At 38.0% G+C, this 17847-nt stretch overlaps 1 protein-coding gene across 3 annotated transcripts in view; it reads left to right on the top strand.

Moving 5' to 3' along the window:
• The window catches only part of SNX13 (sorting nexin 13), a 156721-nt gene extending 139362 nt beyond the window's left edge, over positions 1 to 17359 (top strand). For all 3 annotated transcript variants that reach the window (XM_034760567.1, XM_034760568.1, XM_034760566.1), the window contains 6 exons: positions 1586 to 1657; positions 5388 to 5533; positions 10974 to 11042; positions 13323 to 13435; positions 14660 to 14903; positions 16707 to 17359. In XM_034760567.1, the coding sequence (XP_034616458.1) occupies positions 1586 to 1657; positions 5388 to 5533; positions 10974 to 11042; positions 13323 to 13435; positions 14660 to 14903; positions 16707 to 16821 (759 nt within the window). In that variant the 3' untranslated portion in view covers positions 16822 to 17359. The remainder of the gene's footprint in view (positions 1 to 1585; positions 1658 to 5387; positions 5534 to 10973; positions 11043 to 13322; positions 13436 to 14659; positions 14904 to 16706) is intronic.
• Positions 17360 to 17847: the final 488 nt, after the last annotated feature.

Genomic DNA, 17847 nt, shown 5'->3' with positions numbered 1-17847 from the left:
AGCGGGGGTGTGTGTGTTCAGGGTGCTGACTCTGGGAGGGAGTTTGGGTGTGGGCTGCTGCTTATCTCAGGCAGTTCCCTGGAAGTGGCGACATCTCCCACTGGGTCCTAGGCGGAGGTGCGGCCAGGCAGCTCTGCGCACTGCCTAGGGTTACCATACGTCCGATTTTCCCGGACATGTCCGGCTTTTTGGGATTTCCCCCCGGACGGGGATTTGGAGCCCAAAAAGCCGGACATGTCCGGGAAAATCCGGACGTATGGTAACCCTAGGCAGTGCGCAGAGCTGCCTGGCCGCACCTCCGCCTAGGACCCAGTGGGAGATGTCGCCACTTCCAGGGAACTGCCTGAGATAAGCAGCAGCCCACACCCAAACTCCCTCCCAGAGTCAGCACCCTGAACACACACACCCCCGCTTCCCCGTTGACGCACGGCTTGCGGTGGGGCTGCTGTTGGGGCTGTGCGCTCCCCTTCCCCATGGCTCCACTGGGGCTGTGAGCCGTGTATCCCAATGTTTTATTCTTGCCATCTGGTCACCCTATCAGAGAAACAATTCTACATTAAGTTTAATACAGGACTTTTCCTTAAATTTAGCTTGCCGTTTCTGTTCTGCTTTTGTTGGAACAATTCTTTCCCCAGTTTTCCACCAAATTCCTCTTTATCTACTCTTGTTCACACATGATCTAATACCCCTAAAATATAGCACATTTTTAAAAGTATAAATAAAAAGTGGAACAAGATGAATGCCAACCATAAATCCTGTGAAAATATTTTGTTTTCCCTCTTGCATCCTTATCCTTTCTACTCTCCCCCCCCCTTTTTTTTTTTTTTGGTGCAAATAATTAAGATTGTTAGCTCCTCAAAGGAGGTACTTTGTGGTTTTATGTCTGTAAGGTTCACCTCTACTACAGCTGTAGCTATACCAGTAGCTGAGGTGAGGGCCCTTCTTCCTCAAAACTGGAAGGGGAAGAGTGAGTCTGGGGTCATATAAAATATAAAACTATTACTTGTAAAAAAACAAAGATTGGGCCTCACCTGAGCCTCCCTTTTTGGAAAGCTTCCCAATTACATGAATAAGGATAACACAGTTATAGTCACAAAGAGAGATCTAGGATTATGAATCCTCATGCTTCAGGGGCCTGAGATCAGGAAGACACGTCCACTGTTGGCTCTACAGTATGGATTGATGGGTTTTACATCTTTCTCTGAAGAATTAGCCATTATCTGAGAAGGCATATAGAACTAGACAAACCATCAGTTTCTTCCAGTTTGATAGTTCCTATGATAATTTTTAATATAAATGTGTATGTGGGATTTTTTCTTGAGGATATTCATACAGTTTTGATAACTATATTGGGAAACATGTTTCAAGCTATGCTGGAAGATAATTCAATATGCAACCATTGATATATCTTGATATGTCACTAAATTGGAATCAAAATGCTTGATAGTCAGTAATGAAGACTGTATCTGAAATTTTGAAATTGGTTCTGTCGTAATTAGAGGTTCTCTTTAGTGGTTTCCTTGAGACCTGTAATTTTTCCCTCATAATCATGTTTTTTTTATTATTATTATTATTTTGAGTATAGGTGCCTCCTTTAATGCAGAAAACTGATTCCGATCCTGAACATTGCCGTGTTGCCGCACAGCTTGATGACAATGTGAGTCTGATTTTTATTTTAGATTTGTTTAGCTACTTAATTTTAAAGTAGCAATGTGTGTTTTGTTTCAATTTGTATTGTTTACTTGCTCTATGCTATACTGTTTATTGGCATCAGAAATTACACCAGAGGGAAAATTAGAAACAGCACTTTAAAGTAAAAAAAATTAAAAATGTTCTGAAATAAAATTGACACATTTCATTCTAAAATGTTTAGAAGCTGTTTTAATACTAAATGATGTGCATGGTAATGTGGTAAATGTTGCCTATCTATTATTACTTCTGTGACTATCCTCAAAGATAGAATAGGGTTGCAGTCTTAATAGTATTCAGCTAAATTTGATTCTGAGATCTTTAAAACTAGCAAACATCGTCAGTATTGGTGATCAGAGAGAATTGTTTTAAAGACAACTTAAAAAAAAATTCCTAAACAATCAATATTCAACCTGTGGACCCTGAAGTACAAAAAGGAAAAAAATATTAGAAACGTGATAGTTAAGTTTAAAATGTTAAGCTCTTGATGTTCTCATAAGCTATGGTATTTTCCCAGTGTTCTGATTGATACACTGATCATATGTGTGAAACATAGTTGAATAAAATCTTTTATCCGTAACTAGGACTGAAGGCCCTTTAGATTACTAGTGATTATATGCAGATTTGTCATGGTCATAAATCTGCACCTGTTCCACACTTCACATTTTTATTTGTCACATCAAAGCATTCCAGTTTGTCTTCATGTGCATAACTGCTACCAGGGCTCTGGTAAATGCCGTTTTGCTCAAGTAACAAAGGCTTCAGTTCTTTTGTTTTGCAATGATTTCATCTAATACAATTGTTTATCTGTAGATTTTGATTACTTCGGAATTTCTTGTATTCTGAGATGCTGAGCTCAGCCAAAACAGATTAACATAGAAAGTACATATATACCATTTTAGCACTAAAATGAGCAGAAGTTAGAATTACTGTACATCCCTTTTTCTGCAGTTCAATTTTTCTGAAAAAGTGTAGCATCTACTTAGTCTTAAAAGTTCGTTTTGAAAGAGTAGTGTTTGGACATTTGAATTTTGCAGCATATTTCAGGATATTTTACATTTAGAACTTTTCCTGAACTTCACAAAATGCCAGGAAATTCATAGTCAAATCTTTAGATAATATAATTTTACTACATTTCTCTTCTGTTAGCATTGCAAAGAATCAATAGTATAAGGAAGATTTAGTTGGCCTATATCTCACTAACAGAATTGTGAACTAATGCTAAAATTTTCAAAAAGAGAAATTAGGCTTCAAAGTCTATATTTAGGTTCCTAAATATGAACCAGATTTTGAGCCCCCAACTTCAGTAATTGGTGTTGCATCCTGAGCACTCTTGAAAATCTAGCCATTTACTTAAGTATATCGATTTAGGCTGGGATTTTTAAGGGATCCTTAGAGAGTTAGGTGCCCAAATCCCATTGAAATTCAGTAGGAATTAGGCACCAAGTCCTTTTTGGCTCCGTTCAAGTATAGGGAACTATTTTTCAAATCTTGGCTTTGGTTCCAACTGCATGTGGAAATTCTGCTCTCAACTATAGTTGTGCAACTCCATTGTTGGCAAATTATGCCTTCTGAAACACCCAGGGCCAGCTCCATGCACCAGCTGAGCAAGCAGGTGCTTGGGGCAGCCAAGGGGAAGGGGCGGCATGTCGAGCTCTTCGGCGGCAATTCGGCGGAGGGTCCCTGTCCCTCTCGGAGGGAAGGACTGCTGCCGAATTGCCGCCGAAGAAGAAAGTGGTGCGGTGGAGCTGCTGCCGATCGCGGCACTTTTTTTCCCCCAGCTGCTTGGGGCGGCAAAAACGCTGGAGCCAGCCCTGGAAACATCTTTACTATCTCATTGAATATAATGGAGTTGCACAAGTAAAAACAGTTTGTCTCTGCAGTTAGAAACTTGTGAACTAACTTTTCCCATAGTTGTATTGACTCTGCAATTGACTTTTACAGGAGTAAAATATAGTAATGTTGTAATATCAGTTAAGGAAGTAGATTCCATTTTAGTCACTTTTTAGAGTAAAGCCTTACTGTAAGATATTTAAATGTGACTGAATAGCATGCTTAGTTTGAAATTTTTGCCTGAAGCAGTGAATTCACCCTTTACATCAGAGATTTACAGAGGGCACAATAAGTTTTCTTAGACTTTTCTTATGTTCCATGTGGGTACAGGTTTGTTAAAACAATACTAATTGGAATAAAAACCAAGAAACTCGGTTAATATTTTTGTGTGGATTTCTTTTGTTTTTTAATAACCACTTCTGGCTGATTCACAATCTAGCATGAGTTGATTTCATATGTTGAAATGGCTGCTCTAGATAAGTTATTGTCTTACATGTAAATGTATTGGATAAAAATGAAGTTATTTACCTAATAGTGTCAGTCAATCTGTAAACTTATATTTTGGTATATGTACCATACAGCACATGGATAATAGACCCTACTGCTCACCTATAAAGAGACATTTGTTATCAGTTTTTTCAGATTGTTTTTGACATGGTCAGATACTACAGTGATGGATATCAATATAAAATGCTAAGATAAAAATTGAAAAAAATCAATATAAAGATTAACAGTTACTGCAATTTCACAATAGTCTCAAATTAAATATCTAGTATTTGAAGCTATAAATCTTTTTGCAGTATCTCTGTAAATATAGTGTCACTGTAAAATAGCAGCCTATGCAACTTTTAAAAATAAACACAATTTTTACTACAGAACCACAGTGAAGCATTTGAAGACAACAGAACTTTGTCTGCCCACCACTGCTAAGTTAAAAACACAGGTCCTGTGGAATCAGCTAACACTGACAGCTTACTTCTGCGTCAGGCTCAGATTGAACTCAAAGAATAAAAGTTTGGGTTCTGTAGAAATGGAAGAGTGGTCTGCAATTGGGCACCTTCCTTTCAGAGCCACTGTTGCTACTGCTGCATTCAAAAGAAAGGGTATCCAGACAAAAGCCACTCCTTGAGTTTCCGCTTCGCTCTTGGAAGCACTGTTGCGATCTGAAGAAGAGAAGAATAAGATACCCCTCTAAGTAATACTGCTGCCACCTTCTGTATCTGGTTCTGAACTGGCCTCAGTAATGCATCCTGGCCTCGGTAATGCAGTAGATCGGGGTAGGCAACCTATGGCACGCGTGCCGAAGGCGGCACACGAGCTGATTTTCAGTGGCACTCGCACTGCCCGGGTCCTGGCCACCGGTCCGGGGGGGCTCTTCATTTTAATTTAGTTTTAAATGTGAAGCTTCTTAAACATTTTAAAATCCTTATTTACTTTACATATATAACTAAACTATTATTGTATTATAGACTTATAGAAAGAGACCTTCAAAAACGTTAAAATGTATTACCGGCACGCGAAACCTTAAATTAGAGTGAATAAATAAAGACTTGGCACACCACTTCTGAAAGACTGCCGACCCTTGCAGTAGATTCTGTTTTAGGACATATTTTTAAAAGACCATACTTAAACCTAGTTTAATTTAAAAATTAAAAGCCATGAATGATTCCATCCTGGGAAAGAGAGATTTCAGACCATAGGAAACTCTTTTAATTATTGACTTCTTTCAGAAAGACAATGCATGTGACTTAGTGTGGAAGCACTAAGACTCTTAACTTTAACAATTGTGGTAGATGTTACCTTAATTGCCTGAGCTGGAATACAGGTTTTCTGTTTATACTTTGCCTTTTACTCTTCATATCTAGGTGGATGACAATATTCCTCTTAGAGTAATGCTGCTCCTTATGGATGAAGTCTTTGATTTAAAGGAGAGAAATCAGTGGTTAAGAAGAAATATAAAAAATCTACTTCAACAGCTTATTAGAGCAACATATGGAGACACGATCAATAGGTACCAGGTTTTTTAATTCATGCTCAATAGTTGTATGAGACTTTGTGAATCATGTCTAGAAAATTATCCTGTATTACTTAGTTGTAATGTTCTAATCATTGAGCATCTGCAAATGTAAGCTCACTGCTTGAACGCAGTTTTTTCTTTCTGAGATTATAAACAGATCGTTAAAGATGGAATGAGATGGAAACAGATTTTTTTAAAAAGGTCATTTTTAGTGTCTGTTGCATAAGACATGGAATGCATCTTATTTAAACTTCTCTAAAAATTTGTTGCATATGTTAATATAATGAATTCATACTTCTAGAACTATCAACTAATGTTGACATTGTGTAAGCGTTGTGTAAACTTTACTTTTTATAGTGTGCAACTGTTTATAAGATTTATTACTTCTTGCGCTATTAAACACTTGAGTCAATCAAATGGCCATAAAACTGAAGCCCTACAATCTACCAGACTGGATGTATTGTACATAGTTGTACTGTATGTATTAGAACTGGTGTCAACAAGATGTTTTTTGTTGGAAAATGCCAATTTGTTAAAGCTCAAACTTTTCATGGGAAAGGGGTGGTTTTAATAAACTTTGAGACTCAAAAACTTTTTGGAAAAATAAATCATAATTGTTACCATTTCATTTTGATGCTTTCACAATGAAAAATTCCAGTTTTCCCATTTTAAATGGCTATTCGTTAAAAAATTTAATATAGGGAAAATTTAATATAGGGGAAAAAATTAAATGGTTGAAATCAAAACAAAGTATTTAGAAATTATAGAAACAAAATGTTTTGGCCCAAACTGAATGTTTTTTTTATTTTTCCATTCATGAAAGTATGAGATTTTGACTTTTCATCTGATTTGGCATGGGAAAATGTTTTGATATGTCCAATTTTTGTTGGATGGCAAAACTTTCCCTGTCAGCTCTAATAAGTAATGATATAGGAATTTACTGTATTAGTTTTTCTATTTCAGCATGTTAAGCAGTTTATTTAAGACCATCAAGATTTATATAATTATAAATCAAAAGACCGACTTTTGATTTATAATTATATTAAAATGTACATGAATTGTTATACTTCTTTTAAAAAGCATGATCACTTTAGAGACAAACGCAGTTCTGTTTAATCCATATTCTGTCTCGCAAATGGTTTCAAAGATTACGGTGAAGTAGCACTATTCTAATCTCCCATTTCCCCATTCCACTAATAGGACACTGTTACATAATTCCATGAATCCACCCACCCAGAAGCAGGAGACAGAGCAAATTGTAAATTATTAATCTTGTATAAGGAATAACTTCACTTACCCTCTTCAGCCTAGAAGGGAAGAGACTATAACTATCTCCAAACATTTTTTATGTGCTTGGAGGTAGCAGGACTTGGTGAGTGATGTGTGTGTTCTCTGCATATGGTCTGTGTAGCTGGGCATGGGTCCCTGAGTAAGCAGCTGAGACAGGTGTTTGTTGGTGCCTTGGTAAGGGCTGTGTGCTTTGACCCTTGGACCTTTGATCAACCCTGATGTTTGAAGTCTGAGTGATTAATCACACCCTGGTGTTACGGGGTGGAGCTGAGCTAAACTGGGAGACTTAATATAAAAAGTCACTTGCTAGGCAAACTTGAAAGCTGCAAACAAAGGCAGATAACAGGAGAGTTTCAGAGGAAGTTTGGAGGGGACCGTGTGAGGCTTTCCTTCCAGTTACAGCTCTATGTGTGATTCCACAATGGCCAGCAATGGAGCAGTGGTGGTGACCTGCAACAGATGTGCTATATTTTCTTGCCTACCTGAAACCAGGAGGTACTTCCTCTGTATGAAGTTGGTGGCTATAATGGAAGAAAAGATTCTTGGATTGGAAGGTGAAATAGAAATGCTACTGAGAATCAAAGAAGCTGATAAGTTAGCTCCTAGGTACAAGGTTGGGCAGGTCATAACCACCAGAAGCAAGGGGTCAAGGTGGCATTCTACACAACTGCAGACAGATGAGGATGGCAAGCAGTGGCCACCAGAGAGAAGAGGATCAGGAGGAATTTCACGCAGCTAGAATCAGTTGGAACCGTCTAGCTGTGTGGAATTTCTCCTGATTCTCTTCTCTCTGGTGGCCACAGCCTGCCATCTCATCTGTCTCCAGCTGTATAGCATGCCACCTTGACTCTTGCCTCTGGTGGTTATAAACTGCCAAACCTCCTCTCTGATTTTTGCCTCTCTCCAATTTCATAGTGGCCAGCTCAGTGTAGAAACTGTGCAATATATCTCTCAAAATCCTGCTGATCCAAGGAAACGGAGAGAGATGGGGAGACATGGATGCAAATCTGTAAGAAAATTAAGCTTGCGCACAGAGATCACCAACCGTTTAAGCAAAACAAATGATCCTTGTTGGGGATTCAGTACTCAGAAGAATTGGAAGCACATTCTGCAAGGCAGAGGTGGACTACAGGATGATTTGCTGTGTTCCTGGAGTTAAGATAGGATAGGCTTTTGAAGTCGACCAGCAAGAGTCCATTACTGATCATATCAGCATTATTGACACTGCGTCACGGGATATCTCGCAGATAAGATGACTTCAGTGAACTCAGAAGTGTGGTAAAGAAGAAGAAAGGGGGAGATATGAACACTCATTACAAAATCGAGATGCTGAGAACAAAATTAATTAAGGAATCAACATGAAGAAAAGAGAATTTTTAGTTGCTTGGGCACCAGTACTAGGAGCCTGGATAGCAAAAAAGAGCAACAGAAGTTGCTCATTTGTGAGCATAAATTAAATGTAGTTGGTATTATTGAAACCAGGTAAGATGATTCACATGACTGGAATATTAAAATCAATCACGATAATCTAATTCATTAAAAAGGATTGAGTGGGCAAAAGGGAAGGAGGAGTGGCACTCTATTAAAACTGGTATTACTTGTTTCTGTGTCCTGCCTATAATATGGGGGGCGGGAAGCTGCCCCCAACATGCTACAAAAACTCCACGGCCTACCTGTGTCACAACAACCGTTTTTCTGCATATAAAAGCCAGGGTGGGCATTAGGGCGTAGCAAACTGGGCAATTGCCTGGGACCTATGCCACAATGGCCCCTGTGAAGCTATATTGATCAGGCTTTAACTCCACCCCCATGCAGCAGGGCTTCAGCTTTCTGCCCTGGGCCCTAGCGAGTCTAATACTGGCCCTGCTTGGCGGCCCCCCTGAAACCTGCTCACGGCCCTGCAGGGGGTGCCGGATGCCTGGTTGAGAACCACTGCTTTAAAGGGGCCAATTTCGCAAAGCTGAAAACAATTAAGCCAAATAAATTGGGGAAGAAGAATTTAATCAGAAAAATTTAATTGATGATTGGGAATTGTTTAAGAACACTTTAAAAGCCACAGTCCTACAATCAAAAAAGAAGGCTGTATTGGTTAAAACGAACCAGGTTTAGAAGGGAATGGAAGGCATCTGTAAAACATTAAAAAGAATATATAACAAATGGAAGAAAGGGGAAGTTGATAGTAATGAAAATAAATCAGAAACTAGGAATTGTAGAAAATTGATAAAGTAAGCAAAAGGACACAAGGAGATATCTATGGCTACCAGAGTTAAGGATGATAAGGAGTTTAAGTATATTAGGAACAAAAAAATCCTAACAATGGTATGGGTCAATTACTAGATGGAAATGGGAGAATTATTACTAGTGGAGAAGAGTCAGAATTGTTCAATACATATTTTTGTTCTGGAAACAAGCCAGATGAAGTCATACTGTATGATAACACACCTTCCATTCCATTGGTATCTTATGTTAAACAGCAGCTACTAAATTAGACACTTTTTAATGAATAGGGAGGTGCAGGGAACTTGCATCCAAGAGTATTTAAAGAGCTTGCTGAAGAGCTTTCTGGATGGTTAATGTTGATTTTTAGTAAGTCTTGGAACATGACATTACAGAAGACTGTAAAAAAGCTAATGTGGCATTATTTTAAAAAGGGTAAACGGGATGATCTAGGTATTTATAGGCCTGTCAGTCTGACATCTATCCCAAACAAGATAATGAAGCACCTGATATGGGATTTGATAAATAAAAAATTAAAGGAGGGTAATATAATTAATACAAATCAACATGGGTTTATGGAAAATAGAACTTGTCAAACTAACTTGATAACATTTTTTGGTGAGATTACTAGTTTGGCTGATGGAATAGACTTCTGTAAAGCATTTGACTTGGTACTTCACAACATTTTGATTAAACTAGAACAATACAAAATTAATATAACACAAATTAAGTTACCGGTAGTTTAAAGCTGGCTAATTGAAAGGTCTCAGTGTAATTGTAAATGTGAATGATCATTGAATGGGGGTGGTTCTTGGTCATATGCTATTTAACATTTTTTTTTTATCAGTGATCTGGAAGAAAATGGAAAATCATCACTGGTAGTTTGCAGATGACACAAAAATTGGGGGAAGTGGTAATAATGAAGATAATAGGTCGCTGATACAGAGCAATCTGGATGTTTTGTAAACTGGGCACAAGCAAATAATGTGTGTAAATGTAAACATCTAGGAAAAAAAAATGTAGGCCATGCTTGCATAATGGGGACTCTATCCTGGGAAGCAGTGACTCTGAAGAAGATTTTGGGGTTATGTTGAATAGTCTGCTGAACATGAGCTCCCAGTCAGATGCTGTGGCCAATTGGACTAATGTTATCCTTGGATACCTACACAGAGGAATTTCGAGTAGGAGTAGAGAAGTTTTATCCTCTGTATTTGGCACTGCTGGAATAGTGTGTCCCATTGTGGTGTCCATAATTCAAGAAGGATGTTGATAAGTTTGAGAGGATTCAGAGAAAAGCCACGTTAATGATTAAAGGATTAGAAAACATGTCTTAATATAGATAGCCTTCTCTTGATAAGATAATTAGATTGAGCTCCTTGAGTCTAAGGGGTGACTTGATTGCAGTCCATACATACCTATTGGAAACAGAAATTTGATAATGGTCTCTTCAGTCTAGCAAACAAAGGTATAATATCGAGTGGCTGAAAATTGAAAATTCTTTAATTGCTCTCCTTTCTGCATCAATATGATGTAATGATCTAATGTTCTGTTTGTAGGATGGGAAAGAAGGTAAATTACCTAATGGCAATCTGGGTTGTAGGCTTCTTCTGTTCTCCACCCTTCTTCATCCTTTTTCTTTCCTACTTCTGTTGGGGTAAACATATTTAACTTTAGAAGTATTCAAAATGGGTGAATTTAAACCTAAAGTGAGACCGAGAATGAACACATGGCTTTCTGGTGTGATAACTTGATATGCTCTATCTGTGGAATGGTGAAAAGGAGAGATGATGCACTTTTTTGTTTTTCTTGAATATTGTTTGAAGTTTTAACTACTTTAAAGCACTCTTTACTTAAAGAACTCTGCTTCCTGATGCCCTTTGAAAAGTAAAATGAGAGAGATCACTGATCCGTCTCACTTTGAATTTAGAAAAATAGTTGATCATGTTGACTCGATGACGTCTCCTGAGCAAGTAGCAGATGCAGTGAAACGCTTCAGGTGTGTTTTATATATATCTTTTTTATTGAAAAAAATATATAAACTGATACCCGTATAGGCTAACTGATATTTAACGATTGTCCTCCTACCTCAGCAATGGAATCAGTTTAAGCTGTCAGAGACAGTGAGTCCACTTCACACCAGAAATTCTGCCTCTATACAAGATTTAGATAGGTAGTTTATATCCTGCTTTGTAAAGATTTTATGATATATAAATTATTCATTACTTGAACAGAGAATATTCTGTGGCTAGTCTTTTTAATTTTTTCTTTTTTGGAAAGGGGTAAATTATTCAGTACCTGTTCTAAACTGTTGCAAAATTGTTTTATACTTTTAAACAGTAGTTAAGTTTCATTCCAATGATGGGTGAAGTAGCTTGGTTTTTTTCATGCAAGTGTATAATATGTTATAGCAGAGCAGCAACAATTACTGTAGTTAAAACCTTGCCACAGGTTATTACTAATATTTGTCTATATCAGGGGTCTGCAACCTTTCAGAAATGGTGTGCCGAGTCTTCATTTATTCACTCTAATTTAAGGTTTCGTATGCCAGTAATACATTTTAATGTTTTTAGAAGGTCTCTTTCTATAAGTCTATAATATATAACTAAACTATTGTTGTATGTAAAGTAAATAAGGTTTTTAAAATGTTTAAGAAGCTTCATTTAAAATTAAAAGCAGCACCCCATGGACCAGTGGCCAGGACCCAGGCAGTGTGAGTGCCACTGAAAATCAGCTCGCGTGCCACCTTTGGCACACATGCCATAGGTTGCCTATCCCTGGTCTATACATTCATAACACTTGAACTTTCTTTTGGAACTTTCAGCCCATCGAGTAATCATCAGTTTTTTAAAAAAGTATGAGCTAAAGGAATCTATTTGTACTACATCACTTATAGAATGCTGTCCTTGTAGAAGCCTCAAGAACGTGCTAAAATAGTCATAAGATATGTAGGATGAGCTCTTGAGAAACATGGTTCACAAGATTGCCTGTTTAGCAAAGAAGATGGATATCTGACAGGTATTTTCATCTGAAGAGAGAAACACCTAAAGATTCAAAGGATAGTACTAACAGACCCCATAACAAAGGGTCTATGACATTAGTCTTCTGGACACTCTCTTCCAGTCTGTTTAGATATGGACAAGACTATATGTGAAGATGTTGCAGAGGTTTCATCTCTCACTGGAATTACTGAGTGAATTTCATAGTTTCTCCAAAGGTAGAATAGATCTCCAGACTGTGGTCCATGTTTTATGTGGATGAGTGCAGTTATGTATCAAATTGAAACTGCTTTCCCAGCAATGCAAGAGCTCAAAATGTGGGTTTTACATTGTTCTGACGCTAGTCATTAATATATGGCATGGGCCCAACTGTGAGGCTCTATTGAATACCTTTCCAAAACAGTAGTTCCAAATAAGTAACTTCAGCGTTTGTCATTTATCCAACAGAGCAATTGCAGATAGACTAGATAGAGTAAAGGCAGATTGACTAGCAAGACAGACAATTGCAGAGACTGGAACTTTCAGTCCATACATTTCCTTAGATAATGTACATGTTTGAAACTAAAAAGTTATTAATAGACAAAATTTTAAGACAGTTTTCATTGATAGGATAGCAGGATTGTCTACATTTTCCTCATTTCTCTCCTTGAATTGTCCAATTAAGAATACTGAGAGTCTATATGTCCTCTAATTGTAAATAGAAATAAAAAGAATCCCAATGTTTGGACCCTTTTAAAAAGTCAAAAATGCAGGCAGCATTGTTGTCACACAGATCAAACATTCCAAAGCAAGTCGTCATCTTGAGTTTTACTACCAAAAAATTTGAGTCTAAGTTATTATTAAAAGAGAAAGAGACTTATTGATATAAAGTGATTTGTAGACAAGTTACATATAGCTAATAAATTCAGGAGTATTTGGATGTTTTTGGCAGGAAAGATGTGGGTGTGTAAATTTCCCCAAGGGGCTCAAGCAACAGACTCCCATACTGGAGTACATAGAGAATAGTATGCAACTGTTAGTAACATTGCTGAGTTATGTTCCTTTTAAAAAAAGAATTGACAAGCAAGAAATTCTTATTTTCTTATTCTACCAGTTCTGAAATGCACCTCAAATGATCAACAAAAGCATTTTGAGTATTAAAGATTTTTGCATGTCAACGTAATCTCTGAATGCCTTCAGTTTGTTCACATTATGCTATGAGATAGCTCACAGGGTTTAAAAATTTGATATTTTTTTTTAAAGAACTTGTTTTGATAGGCTTGTTTTTGTATTTGTTACAGAGATGCCTTTTGGCCCAATGGCATTTTAGCAGAAACTGTTCCACGCAGAAACAAAGATATTAGAATGCGAACGAGAGTGGCAGGGAAAACTAAACTACTGGAGATAATGCCAGGTGAGTAAGCTTCGAATATTTTAATATTTTTACTAGTATTGCACATTATTGGATTTTATATTATTACTAAAGTTGAAGTAGGGGGGTCCCAATCTTTATTTAAAAGTGAAAGAAGTTAAACTACTGAAATGAATATCCATGGAGTAATTAAATGTCTGTTTAAACCGGGGGTGGGCAAACTTTTTGGCCCGAGGGCCACATCAGGGTTTCAAAACTGTGTGGAGGGCCGAGTAGGGAAGTCTGTGCCTCCCAAAACAGCCTGGCCCCCGCCCCCTCCCACATCCCGCCCCCTGACTGACCCCCTCAGAACACCTGACCCATCTAACCCCCCCGGCTCCTTGTCCCCTGACCGTCCCCTCCTGGGACCCTCCGCCCCTAACCGCCCCCCCAGGAACCCCCCCCCCCACCCCCCCCCCCCCACCCCCCCGCTCCCTGACTGCCCCGAACCCTATCCACACCCCCACCTCTACAGGCCCCCTGGGACTCCCACGACTATCCAACTCACTTCCCCGTCCCCTGACCTCTCCCCCCGAACCTCCGCCCCATTCAACCACCCCCTGCTCCCTGTCCCCTGACTGCCCCCCGGAACTCCTTGCCCCCTTACCATGCCAGAGCCAGCCACGCTGCTGCTCTGCCCAGCAGGAGCGGCGGGCCAGAGCACTGGCGGCGCGGCAAGATGAGGTGGCAGGGGTGGGGGGACAGCAGGAAAGGGGCCAAGCAGGATGGCCCCTTAGGCAGGATGTTACCCACGGGCCATAGTTTGCCCACCTCTGATTTAAACCCATATTTTTAATTGATTATCATAAGATTGAATATTTTTGGTTTAGTCTGACAGCTTGAGATTTCTCTTAGAACTAGTTCAGTATTAACTTAAACTAAAGATTTAATTTTTAAGTCTTGGACATGCATGCTGCATGTAGATACCAACGGGCAGTAAAATGTATAACATTGGTTTGCATACGTATGACCGGTAAATAAAATTGCACGTCATATTCAACGATCTGTACTACTGTAATGAAACAACTTTTTTCTTCATGGTGCTGTTTTATTCTAGTTCTAATTTTTCTTGTCTCCAAGCTGCATTCCTTTTAAAACCTTTTCTATAAAATTCTGTCTGAATATTGCAATGGTTGATTTACAAGGAGTTCTACCTTTCCTATTAGTTAACGTATATGTACTTAAAATATGTATAAAACTACTTTATAACTCTTGTCATTTGTATAGATGAACTGAAGCACATCATAGGTGCTGAGACAACACGGAAAGGCATTCTTCGGGTCTTTGAAATGTTTCAGCACACTCAACTAAATAAGAGAATGGTATATGTCTTTCTGGAGGGCTTCCTGGAAACCTTATTTCCACAATATAAATTCCATGAGCTCTTCAGCAAACTGCATTCACGGTCAGAGCAGATGCAGAGATACAAGCAGAGACTACAATCTACTCAAGCGCCTTCCTTACAGAAAAGGTGACACTCCTAACTATTAAGCTGGTGTTTGTTTGTCCAGGACTAGTGGCAAAGGCATATTCTCTGGGGCTTAAAACTCACATGCTGTTGTTTTTGCACCAGTCTTTTAGTGTCACATATTAGATTATTAAAACATCCATAAGACCTGTGGATCTTTTCATCCTCACTTATATTGCAACCACTACCACAAAGGGATTTGTATCTCAAATGATTTGGTGCATCTTCATGCAACATTGAGAAGAATATTGGCCAGTTATGTAAGGAGTATCAGTTTCTTCCATTCCTGACTGAATCGGTGATTGCAAGCAATGAAAAGTGCCAGGCTATATTTGCTGAGGGCTAAGCAAAGCACAACTACAGTGACAATGAGGGATTTGGCTAGTTTACCACTGGGAGATTGTGCAATGTGTGAGAATCAGGGGAGGTTTGTTTTGCATTATGATTGTTGAGGCATTGTGGGTCTTGATCAACATTCATGTAAAGGCTCAGCTAACAGGAATAGAAGTTTTTGGAACAGCTGGTTCTGGAAAAAAAAAGTTACAGTATGTCCCAAAAAGTACATTCACTAAGTAGAGGTTGAGCTAACATGGCTTTTACACCTCAAGTAACTTCACCTTCGTTTATTTTGAAAAAATAAACTAACATTGTATCTTGGTTGGTTTTGTTATTCAGTGGTGCAAGGCAGAGGTGCAGTAGAAAATAATAGACCCTTTATTCTAATGAATTTGTAACTTTAAGGGCCCTCTTCTGTTCTTATGGCACATGGCATACAGTTTGCATGCAGTTTAAATGGAAAAGGTGCATACAATTTTTATTGAAATTGTGCAATTGGTATCAGCTTTGAAGCATATCTCAAGTAGGTTGGCAGTGACAGAAGGATGGGATACATGCTCCAAGCAAGATAGACACCACACTAAATGAGTAGAAATGTGCAGTGAAAAACGCAAGTTACACACTACTTTTCCCAGTAAAACTAAGAATTATTTTAAAAGCCCACTGTACTTCATTTAAAATAGCCCTAGGATAGCTATGTACCCCTCACATGAAAAGTTGCTAGAATTTCTTGGTGCCTGACTTACACAAGATTCCTCTAGACTTCATTAAACAGTCGTGCAAACATTTGGAAATTCCTGAATGCATCACAATGTATATATGAAAATAGAAAAAGGAAACACAACTACAATATTTTTTTAAATAATCTTTTTTTATTGTTTGCATAATCTAAAATTTTAATAAATAAACCTATTCTACACAAAGGCCCCAAGTCTATCCATTTACTTCCATAAAAATTAGTGTATGATCAAGAATAAAGATTAATTACACTTATTTGGCCTTAGTATATGGCAGAGTTTGCATCCTCCTGTTTGGACTCCCCTTCTGTCTTGAGCGCCACCATCTAGGGCAAAGGATGGGAACCATACACACTCCATTGTCTATTTTCCATTTTTTTAAATGTTAAAAAAATATTTTCTAAATACTAATCTTTTAAATAGGATATTTAATGGATGACTGAACCAAGGTTCTCAGGTAGCAGTCCACGCCCAGATGAGAACAAAAGATGGTTCCGTTGTCTGAGGGATGGAGAAGGGGACTTTTATGGGAGCATTCTGAGGGGAGGAACCAAACAGGCCCTCAAGGGTTGGCTCTGGAATCAAAACAGATCAAGTTTCCATACTGATTTTCTTTTTTCTCTTAGATTCCAATCAGATACTTTTTTCATCATATTTCTCTTGTAGTGGATATCACTGACATTTGTCATATGGTATACATGTGCTCAAATGCACTTGTTTTTCTTTTTTGCAGATCTACATACTGTAAATTAAGTCCTTTCCCTTATGATTTCCAGGAAGGCAAAGACAGCACATGTGGAAGATTCCTTCCCCATAGCCCCATCTATGTATATTTCACCAGGTTCTAAAGAAACATAGTAATTAAGTGCTGTTGGAATTAACCATTTTTCCTCACATTTTTATATAAGGTAATAGATATGGTCATGGTTGAAATTCCTGTTGCTTACATGTCAGTCTAAATCTTATCCCTATGTCAGTATGTATCAGCATACTTGAAATCTAAAGGACAAGATATCAAGCAGGCTTTGTGTTTGGTGGTCCACACAATACATCAACTATTGGAAGGTAATGTACGGAAATACAGACTAGAAAAGAGACCTAAAAAATAATTGTATAACCATACCAAATTCTATTTTTGAGTTACATTTGTAAATCACTTAATAATTACATATAGTACTTTGAAATCAGAAAGATAATATGGTAGTCTGTGAAACTTGTGGTGCCTCTTCTCTACGGGCACCCAGGCTAGACTTCTGGAAGAACAATGGTCATGCTCATATTGTAGGAGATTTTACAATTACTCCTGCATACATCTGCAGGAACACGAATGGTACATTATGTACCAGGTTTAATAAAGTCATTACACTTAATGCATTTACTGCACATATATATATATATANCATACATCTGCAGGAACACGAATGGTACATTATGTACCAGGTTTAATAGTCATTACACTTAATGCATTTACTGCATATACATATATATATATATATAAGGCTTTGGTCTTCTACTATTTTATTTCAGAATGTGGTTCTTAACTGTAGACAGGAACCATCAAAGATAAATAATTTTTATCAATATTTGTGTGTTGTTTAAATGGTTTACATGTTGACCATTTAAAATAATCAACCCTGCCAATCTGTGATATATTACCCTGTAAATGCCCCAAAATTGAATGTTAAAATACAGCACTTAACTGGCTATCTCCTAGCATTTGCGTGCTGCTACTAGCCGCTGAAAATAATTGTGCCAATGTCCAACAAATGCACTTATTTTAGCCTTAATTATTTTTAAGAGAAAATGAACAGTTGAACATTTCATTTGGTTCATCTTAAGCTTGTGTTGCTGGTGTTTGCTAGAACAAAACAGTT

Source organism: Trachemys scripta, chromosome 2, assembly GCF_013100865.1.
Source record: "Trachemys scripta elegans isolate TJP31775 chromosome 2, CAS_Tse_1.0, whole genome shotgun sequence".
Classification (NCBI taxonomy): domain Eukaryota; kingdom Metazoa; phylum Chordata; order Testudines; family Emydidae; genus Trachemys; species Trachemys scripta.
The sequence above is the reverse complement of the archived record's forward strand: the minus strand, read 5'-3'. Positions and strand labels throughout refer to the sequence as shown.